The 14,785-nt window shown below is 43.7% G+C and overlaps 1 protein-coding gene and 1 long non-coding RNA gene across 2 annotated transcripts in view; both read right to left on the bottom strand.

Moving 5' to 3' along the window:
- LOC119485151 (protein phosphatase 1 regulatory subunit 29-like) overlaps positions 1–14,785 on the bottom strand; it is a 261,463-nt gene that overhangs the window by 2,131 nt on the left and 244,547 nt on the right. The window contains 5 exon segments of the mRNA XM_037764504.1: positions 1–7,030; positions 7,032–7,328; positions 7,867–8,861; positions 9,457–9,606; positions 11,026–11,560. The exon segment at positions 1–7,030 is cut by the window's left edge and continues 2,131 nt beyond it. Coding sequence (XP_037620432.1) covers positions 5,725–7,030; positions 7,032–7,328; positions 7,867–8,861; positions 9,457–9,606; positions 11,026–11,217 — 2,940 coding nt within the window. The 5' untranslated portion in view covers positions 11,218–11,560 and the 3' untranslated portion in view covers positions 1–5,724.
- LOC119485161 overlaps positions 1–14,785 on the bottom strand; it is a 569,585-nt gene that overhangs the window by 332,670 nt on the left and 222,130 nt on the right. The gene's annotated exons all lie outside the window — the stretch shown is intronic.

Here is a 14,785-nt window from a genome sequence, read left to right as displayed (position 1 = left end):
GTTTGTGTGCAGAGAAGATATTTGTAGGAAAGTATCATTCACATGTGTAAAAATGGCTCAAATATCAATAGTAAGAAATAATTAAACGTGAAAAAACAGCTTTTAAAAGTGTGTGACATGTATAAGTAATAGTCAAACACAAAAAGAAAACATATACTCCTTGGCAGAGATAGACAAACATTAATGCCAAGAGAATGACAGGCCATGTTAACTGAAGTGAGAAGGTCAGCTACTCTAACTCTGGCCTGTTTTTCAAGCTCATAATACGAATTCTCCGTTTCATTATATCCAACCGCCTTCTCTGTAATTTCTCGCCTTGTTCGTTGGTTAACTGTGCTTCTTGAAGGGTGGATGCTTGTGCTCTGAACTGAGCCTTTCAAACAGTATACGTTCTCCGAGTCTGCACATCTGTCAATAAAACGATCTACATGTAGGTGATCGAGATGTTGTACCCAATCCAAGCTTTCTAGATGTTTGGCTCTGCCTATCAAGATCCATGACAGCCCAAGAGAAGTCTACCTCCAAAGTACAGCAGCTCGATTGTTTGACTCCATGTGGACAAAATGGGTATGGCACTATAAACTGAAGATACTGTTTTGCCACTCACCACTGGTCCTGTACCATAATTGGATTAACATGTTCAACAATTGCCTTATTATTGTGTTTGTAAGGCATCAGAAGAAGTAGCTGTAATGAACTCAAGCCCTGGCCTTCCCTGTTTATCCCTATAGAGGAAAGCAGGACTGCTCCACCCTGTCACACTATAGCACAAAAATACTTATCTTCACCAAACTGCAGCTTCTGAAATGTATCTGATGTAAAAAAAAGAAAGGTATTATATTTTACATGTTTACAACATAAATATATCATTCTGTTTAGTAGAATGCACAATTTTGTAAGGGGAGATAAATGTACCAGGGCAAAGTTGGAGATTAAAATTGTAGGGACATTTTGTTGGATCCCCTTTATCGCATAACTTCTGTCCCAAGACTCCCATTTTCTGTACCGATATTAAACTCCAGGAAAAGTGACAGAAAGTTATGTCCACAGCCCGGGTTCAGGCACCATTAATCTGTTAATGGTGAAAGAGGAAGGGGCATAAGGGGATAGGAAGAGGAATGCTTCTGGGTTTCACTCCTGCAAGTATCTGAACAATGTTTTAATGTTTACAGCATTAAAACAAAGTTCATGTTTCCACTGCAGACCTTAGTGTACGGATTCAAAAGTTTAATTAAACAGGAGCAAAGAGACCTCACTGCCATTCCCAGGGAACCATTGCATTGTGTACAGTTTCTCTGCCAGAGCTTTGCATCGGGAGCAACTACAACTCCAAAGGGAGGCAATCGAGAGGGTTGTTGTATGAGTTTCCGTGACTATTAATTTGTGTTTTTCAATAAGCCCAAACTTTAAAAACGTACAAAACTAAAATGAGAAACCAAACTTGTGTAGCAATGAGTCCCCAAGGCAGCCAGCAAACATTGTCTAGGACAGTGTAAAAATCCCCATGAGTCAGTTTGAGGCATATAGAAATTATCTACACATTCTTAGATGAATAAAAAGCTTGTTGCCTATTCACCAGAGCTGTTACGCCCAAAGTACCTGTTAATCACAAAGACCTGCACTTAGACTCTCTGTGACCCCAACTTGGGAAAACAAGAGGCCCAGTGATTGGTTTTGTTATTTTGTTCAGAGCCTGATTACCAGTTCCAATGTACTTCTGGGATTTACAACTCTGGACAGAGAGGGTCTGACTCTGATCCTCAGAGACTGCCACAAGTTGAAGCATCTCAATTCTTCCCTGATGGTTTTTCTTCTGGAAGCCTGAGACTGTCAGTGATTCCTTCACATTGATTCATCATTGTTGTTAATTGGCCAGACTGGAGAGAAGACACACGGACAATCCCTCCGGTACAGTATCTGTACATCTGTCACTCTCAATTTGTGGGCTCTGGCCCCTGAGGACCATAGTCAGACACCCCACATTTTAAGGAAGGGGGAGATCAGAAACCTGGCTGTCAAGTGAAAAATAACTTTTGTGGATAAATAGATACTCAAAGAAAGACAGGAGATGTATTAAGCGAGGAGGAGGAGCAAGGCTCGGCCGTATGTTCAGACTGAAATGTATTACAGTGATGAACCTTTACACAAACAGAACAGAGCAGACTAATTTGGAGAACAAATCGATTCAAGAGTAAGTGTATAGATTTGAATAAAAGCATGAGAGTTCAAATAAGAACACTGGACCATTGGACAGAAATGAGTAATGGTCTCCAGCAAATTACGACAATTGGACCCACTGTGCTTATGAATAACTGAGCTAATGTTATTCTCTACATCTAAGGGAAAACCCTTGAGGGTATATGTAGGTAACCTCAGTTCTCCCCCCCCCCCATTCCTCCAAATGAAGCCATTATTTAAAAAAAAAGCTTGCATAGCCTGTGGTACTAATCTAAAACGAATTGATCGGTGATTCCTTGGATCTAACACATAGGGGAGCTGCCATGTAGAATTTGAACAATGGGCCAAAATAGAAAACCGAGCTCTTTATAAAAATGTTAGCCGTCCAACTGAGCGCCCAAGGGGAATTCACTCTGTGTTTTTTATTTGGTCCCACCCGCCACAAATTAAGGTCTATTGATCTGATAGCAGAGTAATGACGTGCTTTTGACATCCCATTGTGAACGCTAGTGGGTCTATTGGATTGGCTGCCACAGATGACATAGGGAGGTCAGAGGGAAAGTCATTATTCATTTGAAACACAATGGAACAGCAAAAAAAGAGTGGGTAGATCACTACGGCATAATTAAATGGTTTGTTCATCCAAATTACAAAACATATTATTTCTCATTTACCCCTCGAGGTATCTAGTGGTTCAGATAGTCTTCGTTTTAATGGCCCAGGTTTTGAGGTATCTGTCTGAGATTTCAGCCACTACACTGATACAGTAGAGGTGAAGGTAAGCTGTTTGTAGAGCTCACAGCACTGACATATTACTATTAAAATGTAAAAAAGTGTACTTTAGCACTAGAGTGTAACTGTTTAGGTCAAAAGTCCAATAAACATGCTCTTTATGCTCATGAACATAATCGTCTTCTGTTACTTCACAACAGATTTATCTCCTGACCTTCAGAGTCAAGCCCCATTCTGTAGACAGAGATCTTTATAGGTCAAAGAGTAAATGCCATCCTCCGCTTTCACTTTCCCCCGTCAAACTCACACCTCAAATAGTGGGTGAATTCAAGCCCTGTCAAAAGCGATGATATCAGAGTTAACCCCGGTGGAAAATCAAATAGAAATGCATGACTTCCAGGCCTGACAGACTGGTCCTTCCTGACCAATCTGACTCAAAAAGAGAAAAGGATAACGCCCCGGAGGTTAGATCACACACTAGCTCACCTTGGCCGACTCATAACCTGCACAGTCATGGTTGAAGCATAAATCTGACCTTAGACTGTTTTACTGAGGACCATTTCTGTCCGCAAGAGTTAGAGGCAACAGAACGAGGTGGAATATGGTTAAACATCGGATGAGGGAGGCAGGGACAGAAAGAAAGAAAGATAGGCAGACGAAGGCAGCCGTCATTAATTTCAATCAGGCTCCCAGTCTGGCAGAGTTAATAATATCAGCACGCTCTTCTGACCTCAGACTATGGTACGACATCAACCTCCACAAATTACTCATTAATTTACCCCATTAAGTTGGACAGAGGTGGCGCGCAGGGGGAAAAAAACACGGAGGAGAATGAATTAATTAGACATTTTAAAACAGAATTTACACCTTTTCAATTGAGATGTATCACATTAGAGAAAGAGAGGTCAGGATGGCAGTGGTGAGGATAGGAATAAGTGGGCAGAAAAAGAAATACAGACGTCCAGCTGAAATGTATATTTTGACCGCATGGACGTCGATGTAGAGGGGGAGGTGCATAAAGATAATTTATATGGATGAGAAGTACTTTTGTTTTGAATATCTACATCATGTGTACAGTTAGAATCATCAGCATTTGTGCCTCTTGCGTATCAGAATGCTCTGATAAATTAAGTCTCTCATTTGGTCTGTAACAATAGCCAAGCCTTGCTCCTATTAGTTTCAACGGAATTCATTGCAACACCCATAAAGTCATATCTTAAATAATAAACCAAAATTAAACCATGGCAGTTATGTTCTTGCTCATTTGGGGGCTACATTATTCTCTATTAACCATATTGGAAAGGAAAGGCCAATAAAACAAATGTCATAGAAACTTATGAAATCAGACCTCCGAAGGGCACTTTGGTCCACAGCAAGCTCCCGCCCAGAGCGTCTGGGGAGTCATCCAGTCTGAGGCGGAGTATATTCCTTTGCTCACCATCCATCGTGTCTCACAGCGTAGTGCAGGGAGCATTTGACATATTTTAAGTTTATACGCTGCCTCGCCTTGAGCTGATACAAGGACCCCTATATCGTCCTCTTAACACCGGCACGCTCAAAATGAAACGCAGCGAACCTCTAACATGCTCTCAATCTGCTTCTACTCCTAAATGTGATTACTGGGTTCTTTAATATTGGAGCTCACACCTGTCTCGCCAACCTGCAGAACCCACCCTAAAGTAATTTCTGCGTGACTCACACTATTGAAATGTAAATTTTCCTACCTCATAGCTTCCCTTATCAAAGGAAATACGCTGCACCTGTAAATAAGAAATGTTCTCGGAGACAAAAATGCCTGCAGGTCTTGTAGGGGGGGTTTACTTCACGCTATCTAGATGGACAGACAGGCCGGGCCAAACACACACACACACACACACACACACGACTCTGGACTGTTATCTATATGCAAAGCATCTCCACTAAGCTATCCACTTTGCTACCGTAGAGGAGACTGAGAATAATGGACGACTAAGCCCCAACCCTATTCTCCCACCCACACACAATCACTCACACCAGCGTGCACAAACTATATACGCGCCCACACACCGTTGAACATATGTAGTTAGGTGTTTTTCGAATCGACAAGCATGTTCAACACACAGCCTCCCCGACCTATTCTTACACTGGCTAATTGCCAGGAAGAACAATTAGCCCGATAAGTATCACTTAATGTCCTCCCCCAAAGAGGGAGATTCAGGCTACTCTAAAACAAACGCACCTAATTCCTCATCCTGCTCCCTCTCTCATTATCTCCCTAAGTGATGCTTCTATAGGAGAGCAGGTGTTGGCGGTGCAGTGGAATGATTGTTTTGTGAATGCCGGTTTGATGGGATTAGAAATGGGGGGGGCTTAAGTCATGAATGGGGCTGCTTCTAGTGAGATAGCCGAGCTACAGTGTACCAGTAATGAGGTAGAAGACATTTTCTTGTTACCACCTTTTCTTTGCTCATTAGTGGGGATTCAGCCGGTCTATGGAAGCCTGTGAGGACCAAAGTGCCCAGTATGAGGTAGTCTGGTGAACAGCTTGATTCTTGTCAATTATCATTCAGTATTGTGGTGAAAACAGCCAACCTCAGAAACAACCTCTTAAAATGTCAATGGATTATCATAGAATCAATTTAAAAAAAAATCACCCAGAGAGAATACCTCTTTAACTCTGGATCCAGCAGAGGAATGAACCATGTTACTGGACACCTCAGAGGGAACATCATCATCGTCCGTCTTGCTACATTAACATCTATTCCCCTTTATTAGTCTGCTGTTGGCATTCGACCTCGCAATCTCCCTTACAGCATTCGACTTAGCTTCCTCGGCTCACAGCTTCTGCTGGGCAGAAACCCCCTTCCAGTAGTCCAAAATATCGTGAAGGTCCTCGTCCTTGGCAAACTGCACCTTCTTACGCAGGGCGTGGCCTGCCGCTATATACGATGCTTCCTCTCTGGGGCTTTTCTTGTAAGGCCGGAATCGCTCCCAGATCCGCAGTGTGCTCTCAGACGAATACTCTGGACTGGAGGAGTAGCCAGAGTTGTAGTTGTGGTGACGAGAAGGTGAGAGCTGGGAGTAGGTGGCTGTGGCATCCCTCTTGGTGCGGCCCAGCGGCTTGAGGAATGAGGCCTTTTGGGCCGGTGAGGGTGATTCGTTGCCCTCGTAGTAGAGTGCAGGGAAGGAGTGGCGGTGCTCCGAGCTGTGGTAGTCTGGCTGAACCTCCAAGTGGTGCTGCTGCTGTCCAGGGCCAACCCCCGCACCTCCACCTCCTCCTCCACATCCACCTCCACCTCCACTCCCGTTGTTACACCCCATCCCGCCCCCATTTACACTCACCCCACCACCATTTATGTTTCCCATCCCATTGACATTGCAGCCCCCTCCTCCGCCACCTCCTCCGCTTCCACCCCCTCCACCACAACCCACAGGGCTGCTTTTTTCTGTTGGGTACTTGGGAGGATCGCTGCGCTGCTCAGGGTTATCCACACTGTACATCCTGTTGCTCTTGACAGCTCCCGCAGGAGGGCCACCACAACGGTTCTTCACCACAGCAGTGTCTGCGCTCAACTGCCTCTGAATGGGCCGCACTGCATTGGCTGGGGGTGGGTCACGGTAAGGAGGGGAGAGGAACCCCCCACCGCTGATGCCCGGCCGCTCAGACAGGGGCATGACAAGGGGCACTGGGGCCATAGAAGCTGGGTGAGGCGGCTGATGTAGCTGAGGATGAGGATGATGCTGAGGCTGAGGATGTGGCTGAGGATGTTGCTGAGGATGAGGCTGGGGGTGAGGCTTTGGATGTACCTTTGGGGAGGAGGCCATGATCTGATCTCCGAGGTGGCCCGGAGAGAGGGGCAGGAGGTTGCGCGGGAGGGACGTCATGCAAGTTAGTGGCTGAGAGGAGGACAAAGAGTTGCCATTGTCAGCAGTGGTTGCGACATTAGCAGAGGCATCCAGCTTCAGGGCATCAATGCAGTTGTTGATGATCTGGTTCACCTTGTCCACCTCCTTGGCGATGGTGGAGATCTCTGATGCTGAGCCACGGCCATCGTCATCCGAATCCTCCCCAGCCTCTGTCCCGTTATCACCCCCACCTCGCATATCCACAATTACTTCTCCTCCCATCGCTGCTCCTCCCAACCCCTCCCTCCCTGCCCTCCCCTGCAACTCCCGCCGTCCTCACATCCATGTAGTTGCCCTTGCCACTCACTGCCTCAGAGAAGGCAGTGGCCATTTTTTCCACCTGCGGCAAGGTGGAGAGGCGGGAAGAGCTGGTGTTGGCTGAGCCGTGGAGCATGCCTGTGCTAGAGGAGGTAGACTGGGGCAGCTTGCCTCCTGCTCCTCCTGAATGGTGGTGCTGGTGGTGAGCTTGCTCCTGGAGACGCTGCATGGCACCTGGGTCATTGGCCACTGCCGCAGCCGCCTCTGGGCCATACCTGAAGAATGACAGAATCACTTTAACACAAACAATACATCTTCTTTCATCATTTGATCTCATATTGTGTACATAATGCTGCACACTATCCTAAACAGCATGATTGCAACATTTTGTTGTACCTAATAGTTTTTTTTAAGTTAATTAGATTTAATATGTCCTTTGAGTGATGCCATGGGGTGACAGAATCCTTGCTGTTTTAATTAAAGCTCAAAGAAACCATGAAAAATAGCATGGCTCAAAGCCTCAATAAAGAGTATGATTGGGGGAATAAATGAGGCTTTTCAAGAATTCAAATCAAAACAAAGCAATACAGCAAAGCAACTATGAGCTGATTCCCTTAGCATAAACTGTTCCAAAGATATCAATTTTACCCAAGGGAAACACAGTTGTTGTCATTTCTGTTGTGGCTAAACATTTCAGATGCAGTCACTATCTGTGTAAAGGCTCTCCAGCAATTAATTGTCATGAGAAAGAGTTACAATGTGTCCCTTAAGACTTCCATTAACATTAAACTAACATTAAAGATTGTCCAGTACCTCATCTCCAAAATAGTTTTCTTCACGCTTATAGCTTTCTGCTTCTCCTCCTCGATGCGTCGCCGTCTGAGACAGTAATAGACTACTCCAAGCACAATGACCATGCCAAACAGACATCCCAAGATGGTCATGATGTAGTGGGTGGTTGTGGATGGATTGGCTCGCGGGTCCTCTGTGCCCATACCTCGTGTGGTAAAAGACACACAGGTGTGGTTGTAGCGCTGAGATTTGCTTGTGGAAGCCACACAATAAGTGTAGTTTGTGTGCGGTTTCAAGTTGTCCAAAATGAGTACCTCTTTCTTGCTTTTAAGGGGTTTGATGTCTGCAGCAATAGTGTGGTTGAACTGGGAGAGGATGTACATCTTACTGTATGGTCGTGGGATCTGCACCATTAGAGAGGCGGTATAGAGGGAGACAGTTTGAAGCTTCAGGGAAATCTGATGGTTGTAGGTGGGGTCAGCAGTGGACGATATGGTTGGTTGGTGGTACAGACCTTGGTCCGGGTTATCCAAACCCATGCCTGAGCCATCTTGATCTGGTGTCTGGGAGGTCAGCCCTGTAATTTTCACACCGTCGCGACACGTGGATTTAAGAGTGTAACGGGCATTTCTTCCGTGTCCAGGCAGTGGGCTCAGAAGTGGAAAACCGGTCATTTCCAGAGGTGTTTCACACTGGAGGCGGTCGTAGGTATGGGTGACATTGTTAAACTCCTCCAGCCAGGAGAGAAAGCTGAAGAGATCACAGCCACAGTGGAAGGGGTTTCCTGCTAGTTCACACACCAGCAGCCTGTTGAGGACATTGAAGGTAGCCGGGTCAAGACGGGCCAACTTATTGGAAGATAAGTCCAGGCTGCTGAGGCTGGGGCACTCCCAGAAGGCATTGGTGGAAATGACCTCGATAAGGTTGTGTTGCAAGAAGAGGCACTGCATTCGACCCAGACCTCTCAACATGCCCTCAGTCAGGTTGGTCATCTTGTTGTAGCCCAGCTGGAGAACCTGAGACAGAAAGAGAAAGTTGCCCCTTGATCTTTTCAATAAAACATGACAAAATAATTGTTTTAAATTATCATCCAATGTTTTTTTTAAGGTATGCTCTTACAATTTCTTTAAATGGGATCTGTTTGATCAGGACTAGACACATCATTCAGTCACATTTCTATAACTGTACAAGGAAGGTTTTCAACATCCACCTATGAACAGGTTGTAAGAACCTGTTTTTTGGTTGGCTGGTTTCAGAATATATTCATAGCTCAACTTGTTTCAAAAAAAATTGTGTGCATTGTATAACAAAAACTGACATGCTAATAAATTATGACAAGCTAATAAATGCAATTAAACTATATACAGCATGCCACAACTGTTATACACAGTAAGTGGTTTGGGGGATGTCATTATGCAGATCAGTTTACATCTCTATGACCACCCCCATTTAGCATAGACTCTCAAAAGGACTTTATACAATAAAGGCAATACACATTATGTAACCACAGAGTGTATGTGCACAGTTTAAGAAGATTGTTTGACATTACTATGTCTTTAAATTCGAGATGGACAAATACATAAAAACAGAGTTGTGCTCTTGGCTGCAGACCTGTAGGTTGGCTTGTCCAGCAAAGGCCCCATCCTCGATGTAGCTGATCTCGTTCTTGGTAAGATTGAGGTCAGTAAGGTTTGTGAAGCGGTACATGGAGGTAAAGAGCACAGCCTTAAGTTTGTTCTCGTTCAGCCTCAGGTCATGAACCTACGGGAGACAAGAGAGCGGGTGAATTTCAGGTGATGCGTTGCACCCTCTGGCAGCCATAGAGGAGAACCTAAACTCTTCACCAAAAATAGCTGCCAAGAGCATATTACACTTCCAAACATACAGGTTTGCTGTCTAATGATACATTTGTTTTGTCAATCACAGCCTGTTTGCAAGCAGCTGAGCATCCCGCCTGAGATATCTAGCAGTGGTAAATGTTGGTGCTAGGAGTGGAGAGTAGTTGCTTGTTAACATTAAAGCACCCGATGGGAATGTTTTTCAGTTTGAATCAGTTACGCAGCACATTGAAGATGGTAATTGACTTGGCACTTATATTTTAAAATGTAACAACAAGCCACTACGGTACATAAACAAATAGCATTATTACAAAACAATAGTTAATTCAACTTATCTGAGCATAGATGTACGGGAGGTGGCAGTTCTTGCTCTAACGAAAAGTATAGTAATCTCACACTGGCTTATCTGGAGGGTAGAGTGCAGCCCTGAGGTTCCTCTTGTTAACCTACAGATGCTGCACAGCTTTATATACAGCCTGATCTAACAGAAATACATGAAATGATCACAAACTTTTCACCACGCATTTAGTGCCGGCACCACGGGAAAAAAAACAATGGAAAGTAAATTACACAAATTCCCAGGTTTACCAGAAAACCGTTTAAATGAGTCCGCTCAGAAAGGAGGTCGGGGCGGATGGATGGGTCAGACACGGGACTTTTACCCAGGTGACTGGTGTTCGTGTCAGGTCTCAAACCAAAAGTCAACATTGACTTATTTTCAATTATGTACATAAGAAGATAGCTATTTTAACCCAAACCATGATCTTTTCATTCTTAAACCTAACCAACTAGTCATTTTAACACATCACGTGCAACCACCACGTAATGCACTGTTAAGAGGTTGTGGTCATTTCACATATTTCTGTGATATCACGTTGTTATACTGTACTATTGGCTCTGCCAGACAATCATAGTTAAGTAGCCAACAATTCCAAAAAACAACTGTTTTGGTTGACGTCTTAACCTACTAAGCAACTATCTGCTACAATTTATTTAGTCATGATTGCTGTGATTGTCACCATCATTGGATGCATGAATATAACCTTGCATTTGATAAAGAAAATGAAACATTTTTTAATCTAAAAAATTATTATGAATACTGTATTACCATCCCTGCCATAGTTATCACTGCAACAAACATATCATCACAACCATCAGAATCACACAATAAACCACGAGCATTATTATATTGACTGCACGGAAGATTAGATTCACTTTCAGCTTTGCAAAAGCCCCCATCGCTATTAATGGCATGTGCTGTGTAGCTGACAGCATCATAGCCCAGAGTGCATGAAGGCATACGGTGGTGGCATAAAAGGCCTACAGATAAATTCATACTGACCGTGCTGTTGATGTGCTGGGGGATGGTCTCGTATGGAGGTTGGTTCTGACTGCAGATAGCCAGCCAAACGTAGCCTTTATCCCCTTCTATCAGCCAGCAGTCCCCTTTCACCTCGCCAGGCAGGTGGAGGAGCAGCAGTGCAGGGAGCAGGAGGGAGAGAAACAGGGACGACAAACGGAGTCTGCTGGCCATGGTTTGGATTAGGAGTGTTTTGAGATTGCCTCAGCAGAGAGGAGTAAAAGAAAAGAGTTGAAAGGGAGGGAGGCAGCGGGCAGCGGCTTCAAATCAGGAAGGGGGTTGCAGGTCAGGAGCAAGCAGGCCAAGTCTGAGTAGAGAGAAAGGAGAACGGACGGGTGTCTTCACGGTGATTAGAGCTGAGCTTGCAGCATGGCAGCAAGTCCTGTCCCCATTTTAGGTGTTCCACGTCGAAGGGTTTTGGAGACTGTGACCCCAGCAGCTACTCATGGCCCCTGACAACCGTACGTCTTGACAGCACAGATGAGGAAACACTCGCCGTCAGAGAAAGGCAGAAGGCCTATATAACACAGAAAAAGAGAGAGAGAGAGAGAGAGAGAGAGAGAGAGAGAGAGAGAAGGAAGGGGGGAGAGAATATTAACATTAATAGTGATAATGACAAAATGATTAGGAGTATGCAAAAAAATTGTGATGCAGTTCACATATCCCCAGATGGTTTTGAATTAATTGAGTTTAGGTCTCATTTCTAAAAGCACTGTTTAAAAAAAAGAAAATAGGTATATGAATCTAATACCCATGCTACCCAATCCCTTCAAGGTAATGCACCACAGTAATAAATCCATTAACTGCCATGATTATTTCATTAAGTCTTAATAAAGCCCAGAGAAATATATTTTGACTTTTTCAAATTAAACCAGCGTTTTTTTATGTTCTGTAATTATTCATGTTCAAGAAAATAACAACCCCGTATGAGAGTGAACTGCAGACATTAGCATATGATGCACCAATAAAAATGGAAATTGCCACCACTATGAAAGCAGTTTTCTTTGGTTTTTGTGTCATTGTTTATAAGGTTAGCCAGCTTTCAGCTGCCGTTCTATTATTTCAACTTCGAGGTACATAATGAAACAATAAAAATTGAATAACCGCAGTAATATAGGGGTGAAAAACGGGAAGGCGGGCTAAGTGGAAAACAGAGGAGGTGCCGTTGTAATTTGCATGTTTAACAGGGTACTAGCTGACATTTAGCTATTTACCTTTCTCAGGGGATTAACCGTGGATTAGGCTCTAATCCGGCATAAAATATTATGTATCTCATCACCACAGCTCCGACTCTTTTAATTTGTTTCCAAAGTTTTGATTCCCTCCCGGGGAAAAGTTATCTAGCCGCGACATGAATGACGGGGAATTGATAGTAAGAACAACTGAGGAATAGACTGTTGTGAAGTACTCTAATCCCAAATACACCCCCTCCCTCTGTGCTTTTTAGGTTGAAGCAATGACAGAAATGAAGCAATGACATGGTGCAACCCAATCTACTCAGGAGTAATGGATGCCAACTGTGGATGCCTCTGTTTTAAAGTGACCCATCCCTAATAGCCTGTCGTCCTCCTCCTCTTCCTCCTCGTCCTCTGTCCTGACTCGCACCTCAGTTAGCCTCCCAGTCACTTCTCATTCCCGCTGCACTCCGAGCAGCTCTCAGTCCTCTCTTCAAATTGTTCCATGAAATTGATATTGACAATTCAATTCCTCCACCACAGGACTTCAATTTGCCTTTGACCCGGCACCGTTGTCATCCTTACGAGCGCGTAAAATACAACACCCACAAAAAAAAAGCAATTTACAGCTTTAGCTCAGTGGAACAACAGCTAAAGTGACCCCCTTTTCACCTTGATAATTATGAGAGTCATTCATTAATCATTCGTTCTGTATTCATCTTTAAAGCAGATTCATTCCATCGACTGAACTGCTGCGAAGTAGAGCACGTGTGTGTGTGGATGTGCGCATTAGTTCATGGCACGTTGCAAAGCAAAATGAATTATTTATCACAACAACGAATTGGACGTCGATCACACCGGCCACGCTCACTCTGACACTCGTTTTCCGTCTTTCATCCTGTTTCTGAATTCCTTCTCACACTTTGAAGACAACTCCAAGTCTTGTATCATGATACAATCCTCCATATCCTTGTTTTCACTAAGGAATGTACCAAAGTCTCTGGCACACTTTAGCAATTTAAGAAGATTTTGGAGGCCACAAAAAAAAAAAGACTGTGTCGTGCTTGTGATTACCGTCAGGCTGTTTCCCCCCGTCGGCAGCTCATATTTACAGCATATCTGATACGACATGACTGCTACCCTGACATGGTATTTACTGTGCTACAAACATGAAAGGCGAGTCAGTCAAGACTCATTTCAAAGCTAGTTGTTTACTGCCGAGTCCGGTCACAACAACTAAGTTCAGCACAGTATTCTTTTATTTATAATGCCGTAATGATCCTGACCACACGACTCCGGTCTATCTTATCGTCAGTCTCCTGTCTATCTGTGTTTCTTTTCATCCGTCTGTCTACTTCTTTCTCCTCTGTTCTGTCCCTTTCTCTTTTCTGCCGACATTGTTTTGCGCCTGCTTATCGCTGCTGTCTTTCAACTGAAACACAAATGAATATGCTTCATCGCCAAAACACAACCTGACACCTTTTGTGTGCTATCACATCCCCTCCGCGCTGCTTTTATCACATACTTGCTATTGATTTTATTTTGTCAAGAAGCCAGAGGAAGAGACGGCCTTAATTTTCCCCCAACCCCTTTCTTCTCCGAACCAGGCTCTCTTTGTGTTTAATTATTGTCCCTGATAGCTCGGCTTTAATTAAAGCTTTGCATCTGACAAACAACACTAATGATGTCAGGTCACAGAAACAAATGGAAAGTTCCCAGAGTTAGCCCGGGAGGGGCTGAGGGCCCCCGAGAAAAAATACTTTTGCATGTGTTTGTCCTCATTTTGAAAATTACAGGATAAAGTAGGATTTTACAGATCTAAGCGTATTGAAAGTATTAATCTGCATTCTCTTATGACTAAATTTCTTTTTTCCACATTATCAGTCGTGATACAACAAGGATCCAGTGCATGGGTGATGAAAGCTTTTACATTAAAAAGCTTTATATTTTCAATTGATAACAGTCTTTATGGTGGAACAGACACATCCACTTGCACAACAACTACAGGCACTGTTTAATGCTAACTTTCCAACATGTTTATTTGTCTTCTGCAAAAAAGGAGCTTAAAACATCAAACTGTACCGTCTAAGTTTTTGTTAATTGCCAAAACAGACACACAACACGGATTGCCACTCAAATAAATGGTAGGCCCATTGAAGCAGAAAGATAGTGCTTCTTTTATTACTTATTTGAACACTTTATCTCAGGACATTTTACCCAGGGATGCATGTTCTTTAACAAGAGACAGCCATGCTACAGTAGCTGCTCCGTGAGGCTGAATTTAGTCACAGCAGTGATTTGAGTTAAATGCTAACATGCTCACAATGACAATACTCACATGCTGATGACGATAAGCAGGTGTCAAGTTTACCACGTCCACCGGCTTAGTTTAGTATGTTATCAGTACAAGCTGTAACATACAGCTGAGGCTGATGGGAATATCATTTCAAGACTTTAGTTATTAACTAAATATTGGACAAATTGAAACTTTGACCAGATGTCGACATGAAAAGTACCTCCTCAGGGGGGTGTGAATGTCTGTACCAAATGTTTTGGTAATCCATCCA

The sequence above is a fragment of the Sebastes umbrosus genome, chromosome 3 (assembly GCF_015220745.1).
Source record: "Sebastes umbrosus isolate fSebUmb1 chromosome 3, fSebUmb1.pri, whole genome shotgun sequence".
Lineage (NCBI taxonomy): Eukaryota > Metazoa > Chordata > Actinopteri > Perciformes > Sebastidae > Sebastes > Sebastes umbrosus.
This window is presented reverse-complemented; position numbering and strand designations above follow the sequence as displayed.